General features: G+C 33.3%; 1 protein-coding gene across 19 annotated transcripts in view; it reads right to left on the reverse strand.

The window, feature by feature from the left end:
- LOC148603727 (uncharacterized) overlaps window positions 1–15,935 on the reverse strand; it is a 92,983-nt gene that overhangs the window by 12,832 nt on the left and 64,216 nt on the right. For 18 of the 19 annotated variants that reach the window (XM_088552226.1, XM_088552224.1, XM_088552228.1 and 15 more), the window contains 4 exons: window positions 15,441–15,892; window positions 10,371–10,439; window positions 7,923–8,000; window positions 5,648–5,807 (listed from right to left, as the gene is read on the reverse strand). In XM_088552226.1, the coding sequence (XP_088408352.1) occupies window positions 5,648–5,807; window positions 7,923–8,000; window positions 10,371–10,439; window positions 15,441–15,892 (759 nt within the window). The remainder of the gene's footprint in view (window positions 1–5,647; window positions 5,808–7,922; window positions 8,001–10,370; window positions 10,440–15,440; window positions 15,893–15,935) is intronic. The other variant, XM_088552229.1, reaches the window with a different exon arrangement.

Below are 15,935 nucleotides of genomic sequence, written 5' to 3' on the forward strand. Positions count from 1 at the left end.
CATTGAAAAAAGTTATTATTATTTCCTATTTTGAAGGAAAATGCCTAGTTAAAACACTATTATTTTATGAAAATACATTTGTAAGGATTCTGATCACATCAGTATTCCCTTCCCGAAATAACAGTAAAACCATGCACAATATTTATGACTGCTGTGACCTTGACAAATCTGTGAGCGATGGCTTACTAGTGATACCCTTGCTTTCAATCACAATAAGAGGAAAATAAATGAAGTCCTCGGTAAACAGGAAGTTGTTGTCCAATTTTTCCAAATATGAACCCCACCATGTGGCATACTTACATGAAGAATATGTAAAAGTTTCTAGTTGCTGAGAAAAATGACAGAAAAAATTGTTACCAACAGAAACAGAGATGGACTTTATTTCCAAAATCATATAGCTAACTTTACCAAGTCGCTTATTTCAGACAAAAGTTTGGGTTTAAACGTGTTTTTAGTTTATTGAATGGATGGTTATTACTAAATGAAATAACAATGTCACTTATCTTAGAAAAAAAGGCAACATTTTGATTGCTTCTATTAACAATCAAAGACTGATGTCATCAAAGTCGCTGCCACTGATTTTGGCTTACTTCCAATATCCGAAATGGCACAATGCGATATGCTCTAAAATTGGATCTTCCACTAGAATCTTGGTTCCCTTGTAAAACAATATACCCTCTCTCCTTCAGAACAAGTTTCAAGTATCTCCATGGAGATAAATGTCTACACAGTTTGGTCTTTTGTTGATTCTTGAGTGTTACAAGAGATGGGCAAAATATCATGTCTACGGCAATCAATAAATTTAGATGCATGATATCAGAATAGTTTGATCTTTAGTCAGTAAATATCACAGCAGTGGCATAGCCAGGGCCAAATCAATGTGGAAGCCTTTCCTAGGAAATAAAAGGGAGAGGAGTTTATTTAATTAGGATTCCATTGCAGCATGTTGAAGTCTTGGCTTCTTGACATACATTGTTGTTATGATGAGTGTCTGTCTAGAATTCAATGAAAGATGACCACCCTGACAAAACCTGAATAAGACAATGACCTTACATCAGAAATAAAAGTCAAGTGAAGAAAATGACCTCTCTGTCAATCAAAATAGGAGATTCTAAATGGTTTGATGTCAGAAGAATCCTCTTATCTAGGTTTTCCCATCTTTATCTAAATCATTACCTATTTTATCATTCAAAAGAGAAATAACATAAAAACACATTAAAATTGGTACAAACATTGACAGACAATAAATGTGCCGATTACAAGTATTCCAGAATGGAGATATATAGCTAAAGTTTAATATTGACACATATCATTTTCAACACTTCTGGTCTCAGTTTACAAAAGGAAATCGATAGACTGGTCCAGTTTAAGTGGATTTTTTTCATTAATTGGTTAATTGTTATTTACATTTTTATATTGAGTAGGCTTAGTGTGAAATTTCATACCCGAGTGTAAAAGGTTAAGAGCTAAGAATTTAGGTCACCCCGATTGCAATCTATAATGAATTACACACATACTTTTAGTTTATTTTCCATCACAATGAGATGATTAATTTCAACCAAAACAATGGGCACTTAACTTCAAACACTGTATAAAGTTTCAAAGTAAAAGCAGATGTTGATTCAAAGGAATCAAGATTCAAGACACTTGTTTTAACCCCCTCCCCCACAGAAGTTTTTAAAAATCACATTTATTTTAATAAAATCTTGATTTATCTGTAATTATAACCCAAAAGTCCTCAAATTTTGGATCTGTCACTAAACATGACATAAAAACCAGCCATCAAATGGTACTAAAGAATTACAAAGAAAAAAATCTGATCACCGATTAAGTTTGAAATTTTGAAAAATAATGAGACTACTGATTTATTTAATTGAATAAGTGAATACATAACCTTTGTTAATTTATTTAAAAAATAGGCATTAATGGAACATTTAGTGATACCCACACCACAAATTGGTGAAAAAAAAGGGGGATGGCATAATTTTGCTGAAAAATAAACTTAACCTGTATTTTATGGTACTGAACAACTGTGCAAAGTTTCCACAAAAATCTTTGGTCAATTCTCAAGTCATTGGGGGGACAGAAAGAAGGCGAACTGGCATGTAACTTTTCAAAGTGTATTACTTCATGTGACCATTACTAAAAACCAAATGAGGGGCACAATGCCAAAAGAGTCATTGTACCATAATGGGTAATTAAATTTTTCTTTTACAGCTTTTTCTCTGTAATACTACCAATGTATTCACAGAGCTTTTTACAAGAAAACAAACCTTCTCTAAAATCAAATAAAGAAGCATAACATTCTCCTAGAAAGCCATAAGAGGTTAAGGAACCTTAATCTATTCTATTTACTGCTAGATCACGGTAAATGTCAGTGGTTAATTGAAGTTATCTGATATCACGTCTGGCTCGGTAAAAGTCACAGTGATCGTGTTCCTTCATAATCAGGAGGTAATGAGGTCATGGTATACAGTATAACTTTAATCATCACAAGCTTTTTATAATTGGGACAAAAATAATTTTGGACCTGTAACATTGCCAATTTAAAGAAGTGAAGAAAGGAAATATTTTCTGATACATTATCTGAACAAATATCAGATGATAAAGCATGCTGTTGATCCTATTTTCTGACTTGAATCCATCCTAACATATTAAGGAATGGAAATCCAACCTCTTAAGTTGTAGGAGAACATGTCCATTTTCATTTAAAAAAAAAAACTGTAATTGCGATCCTATGACAGAAATCTCATGCATTTCAAGATGAGAACACACAGAGCCCACATCACAATTGAGCTGCTGCACACAACACCATTAATGGAACTGTAGAAATTGTAATACAAAGTCAATCAAAATATTTCTTTAAAGTGCAGTTAAGGGTTTCAAAGATGGTGTACACAATTATAGGAAATGGGAAAAAAATTACCTGACACAATGTTACATTGCCAAAGGAAACCATGAGGTGAGTTGAGGCCACACAATGTCTAGCCCAAGGAAACCATGAGGTGGGTTGAGGCCACACAAAGTCTAGCCAAAGGAAACCATGAGGTAAGTTGAGGCCACACAATGTCTAGCCTTGTTATTATAGGATACAGAACTAAGTGTTTGTCTATAATCGGATTTGTCTTTGGATTTGTTACAGTATAGCATCAGATAAATAGAACTTAAGGTTAGATCAACTAAACAGACCTAAATTTAGGAAATATGTGTATCATTAATCAATTACATTAATATGTCTCAAAATGGTATTTCAAGGGAAAATTGAATACACACCTTAATTGTTTCCTGAATGAATGAACAGACACAAATAACAAATATACTAGCCATACAAGACTTTTTTAATGGAGTATCATCTCCAAATTAAACCATAAGTCACCATCACTACATGGAAGAAGAAGAAAGCATCCCTACCCTGATGTCCATTGACAACCATCATCTCACAAACAGAATTTAATCCTAGAAAATATATCCAAATACCAGTAACTGAAATGAAATTGTTTTTTGATGCTGCTCTAAAGGATTAATCCACATATCTTACTAAGCACAGCTATGGTAAATTCCTTTGAAGCCTCAGTGCTCAACTTGCCATAGAATAACAAAACTTTTCCGTAAGCCATGACATGGAAAAACTTCAAACTTTCAGGATAGAGTCTACATGCATGGTGAAAGACAGAGAAAGTATGAATGAAAGTTTGTATACAAAGGGGCTGGTGTTTTACAGAGGAAATGTAACCAGATAGAACCATAATACATCCTTTGTTTGGTCAAGTGAAGTCATCCTGCACCCAAAATAAACCTACGTCAGTCGTCAGTCGTTGGAACCTCAATGGAGTCAGCATGCCTCATTCAAGATACTATCTTATTTGCTGAGAGTTACAGACAGTTGAGAATTTTATATCAAATTCTGCTTGAGATGCCACTTAACATTTACCATAAAACATATGATGGTTTTGACGACCTGGATTGATGATTTGGTTCTGAAACACAGCTAACCAACCATTTCTTTCTACATCAATAATGACAAGATTAATGATATTATTGTGCAAGCATAAATTGTTAATTCCTTTAAAGTCTCAAACTCTCAAAAATATCAATTGTTGTGTGAGACATATATTTAAATAGATTTGTACATTTTTCTAATCATTAATGATGAAACCATAAAAAAAACATAATAATGATATTGTTTGCAAAGATCATAGTGATTTGTTAATTTTCATTGTAATTGACATTTTCCCTTTTTGAGTTCCATGTTAGTATACCACACAATATTTTACGATTTGCCATTTCAACGTATGTTGTGGTGTTGCCTTTTTATTATCATTTTACTTTCTATCATCTATGGTGAAGTTTCCTTATCAGAGAGTCATGTGTTTTCTACATACACCGAGCATCTACAGAGTTACAGCAGCCAACATATACTTCCTGCTATCACATCTGAATCTTTGAAGGTAGATCATTCTACAGTTACTATTCAGAACCAGGATGGGTTGCAAAATAGATTATAGCTCATTACAATACACTGTTAAATTATTTAATAACTACAAAATTTAACACTCAATAAAAATTCAATGTTCAAAAGGATGATAGTCCAATTGTCAGCAACCTTGCATTAAACATGAGGTGTTGTAATCTTCACAAGTAAGATATCGAAATTGGATATACTCATACTGTCCCATGTAAAGTTTTACCAACATCCATGTACATTGTATTTAATTGTGTAAAAATGTATAATTATTAACTATTGTCATGGAAACCCCCAATTTTCATTTCTACAATTATTATTGAGAAATAAGTTGTACATCATCATAAAAGGTTACAGCTGATGCTAAATCAATCTTTCATTATCTACATTTGATTAAATAAGAGTGTATCTCAAAACCACATCCAACAATGTCTGATTTCTGGTAAGATTTAAAATTCTCTCCTTCTCAAGTTTAAAACATTTTGGCTTCATTTCTTGGCAAAACACATGTAATCAAAGAAACAATTTTCCATGTTTTAATCTTTTGGCATTCCAAATTTCTTGGGATGTTTAAATATTTTGATAAAGCAACCTTGTGCATTCTGACTCTGCATGTGCACTTAGTTGATATACAAGAACTCAAGGAAAACATTCATATCTCCCAACAGATATAGAGCACATGCAGGACTTAGAAAGAATTTGGAAAGACAAGACATTTGCAGTAATAAGTATGTATGCTCCTTGGCTAAAGTACAATAGAGGAGGGACCACTCGGTTGTAGATACAGTGGTGTCTTCTTTAGGTGACAGTTAGATAGAGACAACAGATGTTTATTAGGTCATGAATTAAAACCAGCCATCATGGCAAACTTTATGATGCATGCCCAAAAACAATGCTGAAGACAGTTTTTCTCATATTAATTCAACATGTAACCCCATATATTGAACAATTTCACATGTTTTCATCATATTTTTTTTTCTGATGAAACTTGTCAACGCTTGTGGCTTAACTGAAAGACTGTCTTTCACCTTTGATTAGCTATAAACACTCTAACAAATGCTTCAGGATAAAGTAGCAGGAGAAATAGGTATGAAGTCAGACATTAGCTGGTATCTCAGATTGCAAGGGAGACGACTTCTACAAATACAATTCACATGTTATATTTGTGTACTATCATTAACTCACCCATATAAAGTTCTGGCATGTTTTCTACTACTGCTAGTTTGGCATTTAGTCGGACATGGTTTTTATCTGCCAGAATACTACAGACTTGACCAATGGCCATTTTCTCATCCACCAATATACTCTTACTGCTTCCATCTTTGGCAAAGGCTCTGACAAACAACTGAAAAATATAAATGTATTGGGTATATAATTATTTTAATCTTATTCTGTTTTCAAGTCAGTCATGGGTAATTAGAGTTTGATTCTGAAAGCTCCAAGACCCATAGTATAGCCTACATTCTCCTAACAGCTAACCAAGACCCATAGTATAGCTTACATCCTCCTAACAGCTAACCAAGACCCATAGTATGCTCCTAACAGTTTCATTATAATGGCACTGTACAAGATACTTTCACAAAAATCATTGATGAACAGTAAATGTAAGGCATAACATATATTTTTTCACATTTGGCCTAATATTAAGGGCGCAGATCATGATTGTAATTGGTTCCTTAGAACTTCTTCAACTTGTTTACCACGGTTACCCAAAAATCTGGTTTTCAAAAGAATCAGAAAAAAATATTAATAAGAAACCCAATAAACTAAGTACATAGAAAACCATGAAGTTGGATAAAGCCAAAAATAAATTCTACATCATAAAACACAGTATCAGTTTTCTTGCGAACCAAATCAATGTCCCATATTGTCCACCAACAATACGAGTCCTTTATATCAAATGATTTTCTTCAATATGTTTTTGCATTTTATCAAGATGTCCCACAAATCATTCTATTTTTTATTGATCTGCTTTGAATCATAAATAAATCATTTTTAACTTCTTTTATGCGTAAGTTGTTCAAGGACTTTCAAGGACAAATTGACTAAATATGTCCTTTCAAGGAAGTGTTTCTTTACAATGGAAATCATCATTTCTTTCCAATTAATCCAAATGAGCTAAAGTTTAGAGATATGACTATAAATCATACTTCATAATAAAAACTTCCTGGTAGTACAAATGTAACATTTTATATAAGATTCATGCAAAACTCATGACATGTGGAGTATTTAGGGACATTGTCAGCCAATACAATCTCATGTGGAGTATTTAGGGATATTGTTAGCCAATACAATCTAATGTGGAGTGTTTCAGAACATTGTTAGCCAATACAATCTCCCTAAATACAAGGTTCAATAATACAATACAGTTCAATTTAAAGAAAACCTCAGTGACATTACTTTGCCTAAAGTTTGAGCAGCAGATCACTATACAGAGTACCCTGAATTGTCTTTATCCTATATTTGCCATTATAGTTGCCAAGATATTTCGGGGACTTATAAATAGCAGTTTTCTATGTAGAACAAATGGAACTCCTGATGTCCTTCACACTTCATTATTCCCTTAATTGCCTGTTTCAGCAATAAACAGTTAAACACACTGACTATAATACCAGTAACTGCCTGATATTTGTATGGAATTGTGCCTAAAATATCATGGAGAGTTACATGGAACTTAACTAAAATAAATAGAAATTGATCACATAAACCATAGTAAATGATTTTTGCCATAAATTTATGTGACAGGGAAAATATTGTTAATATGGTTACTGTTCATTTACCGTTGTAAGCTTCCATTACGTTTTCATCTACACATGTCCTACTTCAAAATTCAACTTAAAAAAAATTAAATTACAAAAAGTAACTCTCCATCTTCCAATAGAAGAAGAATGTATTTCTTTGAGACTGACAGCTACATAATGTTAATGTAACCATTAGTGGGACTCTGGGACTCACACTGGGAAATCGAGGTAAGAAACAATGGAAGGTTACTTTAAGCAGCAAGTTTGACACACACTCTTCATTTAACAGAAATGTCATATGTGACTTTGGAAAAAATATGTCATCTTGGACCTTCTAGAAGAATGAATAAGTACTTTTAAGAAGAAGACCCATGATTGATTAAACTAGACGGCATTACAGGAAAGGTCATGACTGACATTAAAGAAATGTCAGATAAAAAGTAAATATCCTACCCGTATTATTGATTTAGGTTTTTGTTTATTTATTAGACTGACATTTAAGAAATGTCATTATTAACATTACTGACATTACTGGAAGCAAATATATGAAAAGTACTTTTAAGAAACATTCCAATTTCTTGAAAAAGTCCTTACAATATTAATAATTGACAACCAAACCCTTACAAAGCAAATAAATACTGGTACAGATTAAACCCCAAAGTACTTTTTCCGTTTGCAGATATTGCTAAATTCAATCTACATACAGTCACCTATCATACCTTTCTAATTTTAGCCTCTTTGATTTTTTCCAATGCTATTCGGATCTTCTCTGCCTTTATCCTTGCTTTCTGTTCCTCCTGAAAAAAGATACAATTTACATTTCATATGAAAAACTAATACAGCCCTGCCTCTTTCTAAAAGGGAGAAATTTAATACCAGAGTGGCCATACCAAGTGTTTATGCTAGGGCAGGAATGAGTATATTTATGGTTACAATAGTTACGTTACCAATTCTGTGCATTTAATTCACAGTTCACAGTAATTTTTTTTTTTTTCAATATGTTATTTTTAAAAAAACTTTGACTGAAATGAAGTAAATGAAAGGACAAACATTGTTCTACCATAGGCATATGAGAACTGCTTCATTTGTATAGCTTACACTTTCAGTCTTTGGCTGAAGTATAAAACATAACCCTGCTTGTTAATGATCTCTGGTTTTCAAATTAAGAAATGCTCAGTAACCATGCTTTTTTCTCTTTTTTTGCAATAATATAAATGTTTGGAAGTAGTGTCAGGTGAATCACTATCATATCAGAAGTTGATATGGAAATAGTATAGCTCCATCACAATGTTCCATTCACACAATGTTAAAATAAAAACTGAATATTTTTTTCAAAGTGTACATATAAAAAGAGCGAAGATTTCATCGCATTTTCAAATTTCTGAACTATTATGCAGCATTTCTGATTAGTTGTCAAACTGTAAAGTGCAACTCAAATACCATCATGAGCCAATGCAAGGCAGTAGATGACATTCTAGCATTCACATACGCCCATAATCAGAAAGGCTATGATTATTATATCATGTAAATCTTTAAGCAGATAATTTCCAACCATGCATCAAATCACGTGCATTAAGAACTAGCAGTTTTGATATCAGTGCAGACAAAGCAGGTAAACTACTTGCGTCATTGAGTGGTTAGTATATCTGTATTGCAGAGCATGCGGAGGTATTAATTGATCATACAAAAATACAACATCATGTTTGATAGATAAGATAAAAGAAACAATACTTTATTGATATACAATATGGTTAATAATAATACAATTATATGATCATATAAAAGATGGATCTAGGAGAGGAACAACATCTGGATGCTGTGGTGACAGAGAACAATCAAAAGTCCTGATAAACAATGGAGAAATTATCAATGTAGTACCTATATCTATACTAAATACCACACATGTTTCAAGGAGTAACCTCTCATCAACAGCATTAGAATTAAACATATAGGAAGATCTAAATCCAAAAACTAATTGTATACAAGAAGTACTAAAAACCAAAACTATTGAAATATCATCAAGGGGTTCTACTATGTGTAATACAAGCAATAATACAATATACGTTTAAATTCAAACTTTGAAAATTGAACTTAGAATATATAAAAACTTCAAACCAATCACCTTTTCAGACCAAGAAGAGTGTAAGTAGATCAACCAAAAAAATAACTTTTGACACTATATTAACTAAGAAAGCTATCACAACAGAAGCAAAGTCAGTTTCACTTAACATCTCACAAAAGAGATTTGTTTAAATCCTCCAATCCTTCATCAAAACTCCAAACTCAACTTCCTATAAAGTTCTTATGTAAACACCAGAATAGTTCTGCCTCAGCATTTTAATAACATATCAAGGCAATGAGGACTTTTGATTAAGCTGAGGCTAAATTCAGTGTAGCAATTGTAAATGATAGTAATATCACTAACAAAAACAGTACTTTTATCATACATCTGAGAAAACAACATGAAGCTAGCTCCAAATCAATAAATACCAGTTTGCTTTGAAATGAGAGAGTCCTGCAAACAAAATTAAGCTGTGTGTTGATATATATATTTTTTTCAGATTAAGACATTGTTGTGTGAAGCATTACAGGTTTGGCATTACAGCTTTTTTTTAATGTGCAGAAAAGTCTTTAGCATAGCATTACATACAAACTAGTGCCATGTGAGGACTTATATATTACAAAAATTGAATTTTAGGTTAGCATACTCTAAAATGACTGGCTTTAGATTATACAGGGAGGGAAGTCACACTTAGGTAAAAGAAAGTTATCAAAACTACACTACAAGATAAAAGACTGTTGTCGAGGAGTCATAGAACAACGTGAGTTAAGATGTAACATTGAAGTCAGAGAAAATTATGAAGTCAAGTTATGTTAAAAGATGAAAACTGGCATAAGTAAGTCAAAATGCAATGAGAGTTACAATGCAACATTGAAGTCAGAGAGAGTTATGAAGTTACATTATACTACAAGGTGGAGACATGTAAGGAAATCAAAGAAAAATGAGGCATACAATACAATATTAAAGTCTGTGAGAGTAATGAAACTAGATAATGATACAAGATAAAGACTGGTATGAGAACAATAAGTCGAAGAATAACAACGCAATAATATGCTGATAGTGGGAGTAACGTGCACACTACGGCAAATCAAGGGAGGTGACTTACGGGAGGACAATTCTCTTTCTGGAGTTCTTCTTCAAACAAACTCAACTGAGACATTAACAGTTCATGCATCTACAAAAATATCATAATGTAAAATAATATTTCCCAATATAGCACAAAAATCTGAAAATCAAAAACATGTTCCTAAAAATTAGTAACAAAGAAACAAAATGTAATATGTACAATATATTCAGTGCAGCTACTGAAAAAAAAACAATACTGGTGGTCTGAAAAAAGACCAATGGCATGCATGAAAACATAGAATGTCCAGTTTACTTGGGTAGCTGTTATGGCAATAATATCAAGTTACTGTAAGCCATCAGTTACCATACTATCAACATTTATACTTAATAATAAGGTTAAAGAAGAACATTTTAAAAGGATTCAAATTATCTTGATTCTGAAAGATTTATTATGACAAAGATTGCTTTAAATAGCTGGAAGTAATTTCTTTACTCATATTTTATATATTGGCTTTTCTTTCAATTTCATAAATAGACATATTTTGTTTTTATAAATATAACTTTTGCTCCAACACTAGGATGTGGAAGTAATAAAAATATCAACAACCTACAGAATTTCAGGCCATAATTGATAGGAGCTACCCATGAGTGTAATAATGCCATTAGCTGAGTAGAATTTTAGCAGCCAGAGTTATGTAATCATATTGAAACCTAATTAGGGTTCACTCACAGCCATCACATAAGCAGGAAATATGATGGATCATTTTGAGTTTGGAAAAACTATCAGAGTAAAAGAACTAACAATACTGGTTGATTAATTTAATGGGATTTCATTTGTTTAGAAAAAACTTTATAAAAATCTGGGAATTCCTTACAATGACGTAACATAGCTAATGTAATATAACAGGTTTTTACAGGAGATGGGAATAAATCAGTCAGTGCAACAGGCTCAGCAATACACTAACAAGAAATTGTTGTCATGCTAGGTATACCCCCGCTCATACAGGAAATGAGAATAAATCAATCAGTACAACAGACTCAGCAATACACTATTGAGAAGTTGTTGTCTTACTAGGTATACCCCCGCTCATACAGGAAGTGAGAATAAATCAGTCAGTACAACAGACTCAGCAATACACTAAAGAGAAGTTGTTGTCATGCTAGGTATATCCCTGCTCATACAGGAAGTGAGAATAAATCAGTCAGTGCAAAAGACTCAGCGATACACTAACGAGAAGTTGTTGTCGTGCTAGGTATACCCCCGCTCATACATGAAGTAAATGTTAGACAGAAAACAAAATCGCTTACAATATATCCCATATTTAAATAAAGCCATAAAATTTTTTACTAATCTACTCATTGAGAGTTGAGATAATTGCAACATAATTTGGACAAATGGAATGATGGACAGACAGTGGTAGGAACAGAAAATAACTTTTTCTAAGTTCATTTGTTTTATTTTTTTTAAGGTTTTTGAGAAAAAGGTTTAAAATATTTTTTTACCACAATTGTGACTCCAGGTAAATCTCAACTGAAGTGAAAAATCATTCTTTCCTTTCAGATCAGATTAGTGTTCGGTAATTTTATTGTTACCCTTAATTTCCAAAGCTGGTTGTTGTTTTTCATATAAAATCAGAGCATACAATTACCATTTGGACTGATGATTACTCTTGTATATTGATGTTCAGTTACAAAATTCAAAACCACTGAGAAAAAATACACAGAGGACTGGACAAGAAAAGTAGTACATATAATTGAAATTTAACTGCAATGTAAAAATAACAGTTCATACTGGACAAAAATTGAGTAATATCTGTTTTGTTTCATACATCCAGTAATCTCATATTGCTGGCAATGCACTGAATTATTGAATAAAATATGAAAAAGCACTCAAAACACAGCAGGAACCTGCTACAAGCACTGCTCAATAATTCATATAGAAAATAATTGGTTATAATGATGATTATGTAATTTTCTGTAAAGAAAAGGAGATAATTAAGGTATTACACCCTCAGGAACAAAACAGCGACATGTATGGACCTTCCGGAACAACAAGAGCAATCATATAGATAAATACAGTCACCATGAAACAACTTAGTGAAATAATGGAGGAGAGGATGGGTTAATAACTGGAGTAGGGTATTAAATCAGTATTACTATGGGACAGTGTGGGAGATACATTGGTTTCTGCCCTGTCATTTCGCCCTAAAACAAGAGGCTCCCAGGAGTCTGAATTGACCACCTGGTTGAATTTTGCCTTTCAAAGGCAATAAATTTAACAAGAAGTTGTCCAACAATTCTGACTCAAGAAGTCTTTGGTAGAGTTTATCATAAGGATCATTTCAACAATTGAAAGTTTCTTTTAATCTGTCATACTTTTCAAGATATCGACTGAAAACTGTTACAAAAAAGTCATTTTCCCCTTTCAAGGGCAATAACTCTTACAAGGAGTCATCAGACAACTTTTGTCCCTGAAGACTTTTGTAGTCAAAGGAACAACTGGTGTGAGGGTTTGGGCTAGAGGCTGTATGAAGGAACAACTGGTGTGAGACTGTGGGCTAGAGGCTGTACAAAGGAATGACTGGTGTGAGAGTTTGGCATGAGACTACACGAAAGAATGACTCATGTGAGGCTTTGGGCTAGAGGCCATACGAAGGACCAACTGGTGTGAGAGTTTGGGGTAGAGGCTGCACGAAGGAACAACTGGTGTAAGAGTTTAGGCTAGAGGCCATACGAAGACCCAACTGGTGTGAGGGTTTAGGCTAGAGGCCATACAAAGGAACAGCTGGTGTGAGGGTTTAGGCTAGAGGCTGAACTATGAATGAGCAGACTGATATAGATTCCTTCTTCAGGTTTACAGATCTGATTTACACTATTTCAAGGGATAAGCTTTAAATTCTATCATTAGAGGCCCAACTTCCAAAAGTAAAATATTTTGTTTTGACCATATATAGGACTTCATCTGTAGAAAGTAAAGACCCAACAAAATGTTCAGTATTATAAGTTACTGACCCCCTTCAAAGGAAATTTCTTGATTTAAAGTAGAGCTAGACAGTACTGAATATTCATTACCGTACTGAATATTCATTACCCTACAAGGCTAATTTTACATAAATTTGATAATACATGAAAGACTCTTCAAATATGATGCAGTAAGACACTTTGGCAAGCTCAGCATCAATAATTCATACCAAATATCCCTGATTATGCCTGTTACATAATCACAGTCTCTGAGTGATCATTGAAGCACGACAGCTTTTGTACATTACCATAGGGAACCAGGCTTTAATAATCTGCATACAGATCTTGTGCCTAGTAGGAACGACAGGTTTGATAATATTTAATGGCTGTGTTTATTGCACATTAATTCAGCTGTTTGAGATGTGAAATTTTTTTGCATATTTTTTCCAGATCATAACAAACAAGATGCATCAATATTAATATTCAGAAGCTTTAAGATTATGTGATAATTTACAGATCTAAAATTGTGAAAATATGTCACTTAAAAAGCAGTAAATTGAACATGTAATGTTCCTGTAAGATCTTAGAGAAAATGTTTAAATGACCATCCCCAAAATTGTTATGAAAGTCCTTTAGAGACTAGGAACTGTTTCATTTAATCATAATACACATTTAGGTACTCAAAGCTTGGTCAGAATCTGCTCTAAGCCTTTCTCAATTATTCATACTAAATATCATTTTTATTACAACTTTTACATAATAAACAAGGAAAATCAAAGAGAACTGCTGAAGCAGGATAATTATAGAACAAGACCGCAAGGAATACAAAGTGTGACAATGGATCTTGTTGGAGCCACATATTATCATTACCATCATTACGTAATACAGTACCCATGAGGCATCAGCTGTATTAATCTGATCTTGGACCATTATGAAACTTCATTAGGTGAAAAGAATATCAGTTACTAGAATTTATTTTTGCAGTGGAATAATTCTGAAGAAATATATAAACTGGTAGGTATCACAACAAGTTTTTAAAGTTTAAACATCTTCAAAGAACAAATTCAACTCTTTGGTTCTTGGTCAACACAATAGAAATCTTTCATACATGACAGTCACATAAAAGGGTAGAAGCTAGAGCAAAGTTCTATATAACTGAAACAAGAATGGCCCTAAATCATTGGGAATGACCTATTTAAGTGGCCCTTAATCATTGGGAATGACCTATTTAATTTAGAAATGATTGTTTGTACTTAAGGAAGGCACTGAGCGTGTGTTCTAAGGAGTTTCCTGTTGGTCGATACATCACCCATTCAACAACATAGGGGTGTATTATCAAGTATGTTGTTGTTTTACTACAAATAGCTCTATCCTTATATCGGTCTTTAGCGACAGAAATGTTGAAAGGTACCTAAACAGGCACAATGTGTGTGGGTTGAATTTGGAAGTCTGAACCTGTGACCATGGTCAAAGAAAGGGTGCACATTAAAGTCTACTTTGTTGACCTCATCTTCTCCCCCCCTTTTCAATTAATCAGTTAGATTACTATCAGTTTGAAATAGATTAAATTTTCTTTTATCACCTGTCTAACCATTCAGCAATAGCAGTGAAACTGTTTATCCATCCCATAATAGCCACAAACTTTATTAAATTCAGTCCATAACCAGCTCAGTCCATTAACTAACTACATTAGCACATGTCAAAGACAGGTGGGGACTAATTGACACTGTCCTGTTGATCAGCTAATTGATAACCTCCTGTGATTAACTTTAATTCAGTCCCTTGTTTAATTATTTGATGGAGGCAATAGTTTACATACTGTAAATTAGGTGTAACCAGTATAATTTGATGGGTTTAATGATGTGTATGTATAAAATGCACCAAATAAACTATTAAACTCTATACTGATAACCAAATATTCAACCCAACAGATTTTAAAGTTGGATCCCCTGCTAGTTTAAATGTTCACACTTTTAAGCAATACAAAATTTTCAATAAGAAAGTACCTAGTCAAATGTAACAACTGTTCATGCAGTTATATACCTGATTAAATACCAAAACACCAAGGGATTGTCAACAACAAACCAAACCATCCCTTTATACCTACTAAACCAAAACCAAGTACCAATTACCTCCCCTGAATACTTACTTCAGAGATCTGTGCTGCAAATGGTGTCACTGTACAAGTACTGGTCATGCTTGCTGAATCTCCTGAGCCAGAACTGGATGCCTCAGCAGACGACGAAACAGTCACCATGGAAGTGAAGGATTCAGATGAAGGAAGCGAAGCATTCTCAGAGAAGGCAGAATCTGTCTCACCAATGTCTTGTGCATCAGAACATGATCCACGTCGTGTGAGAAACTGATCATGTAATAATTCTAAATCTCCGTAAGGTAAACTGTGTCTAAATCCTAAACTTTGTGTAATTTCTGAAGCCAGTGCGTCAAGTTCTGATTGTGCCAAGTCATTGCCACTGTCCCTGTGTTCATCCTTTACCAGACCCATATTGTTACGATCTAGTTCATGTTCTGTTGTGTTTAGTTGCATTTCAAGATCACATAATTCCCCAAGAATTGCATCGAAATTGACATCCTGATTTTCTGAAATTATAAAGATAAACAACATTGTGAATATTACTATCCT

Source organism: Perna viridis, chromosome 11 (assembly GCF_037379345.1).
Source record: "Perna viridis isolate PV_CMFRI_1.1 ecotype Kerala chromosome 11, ASM3737934v1, whole genome shotgun sequence".
Lineage (NCBI taxonomy): Eukaryota > Metazoa > Mollusca > Bivalvia > Mytilida > Mytilidae > Perna > Perna viridis.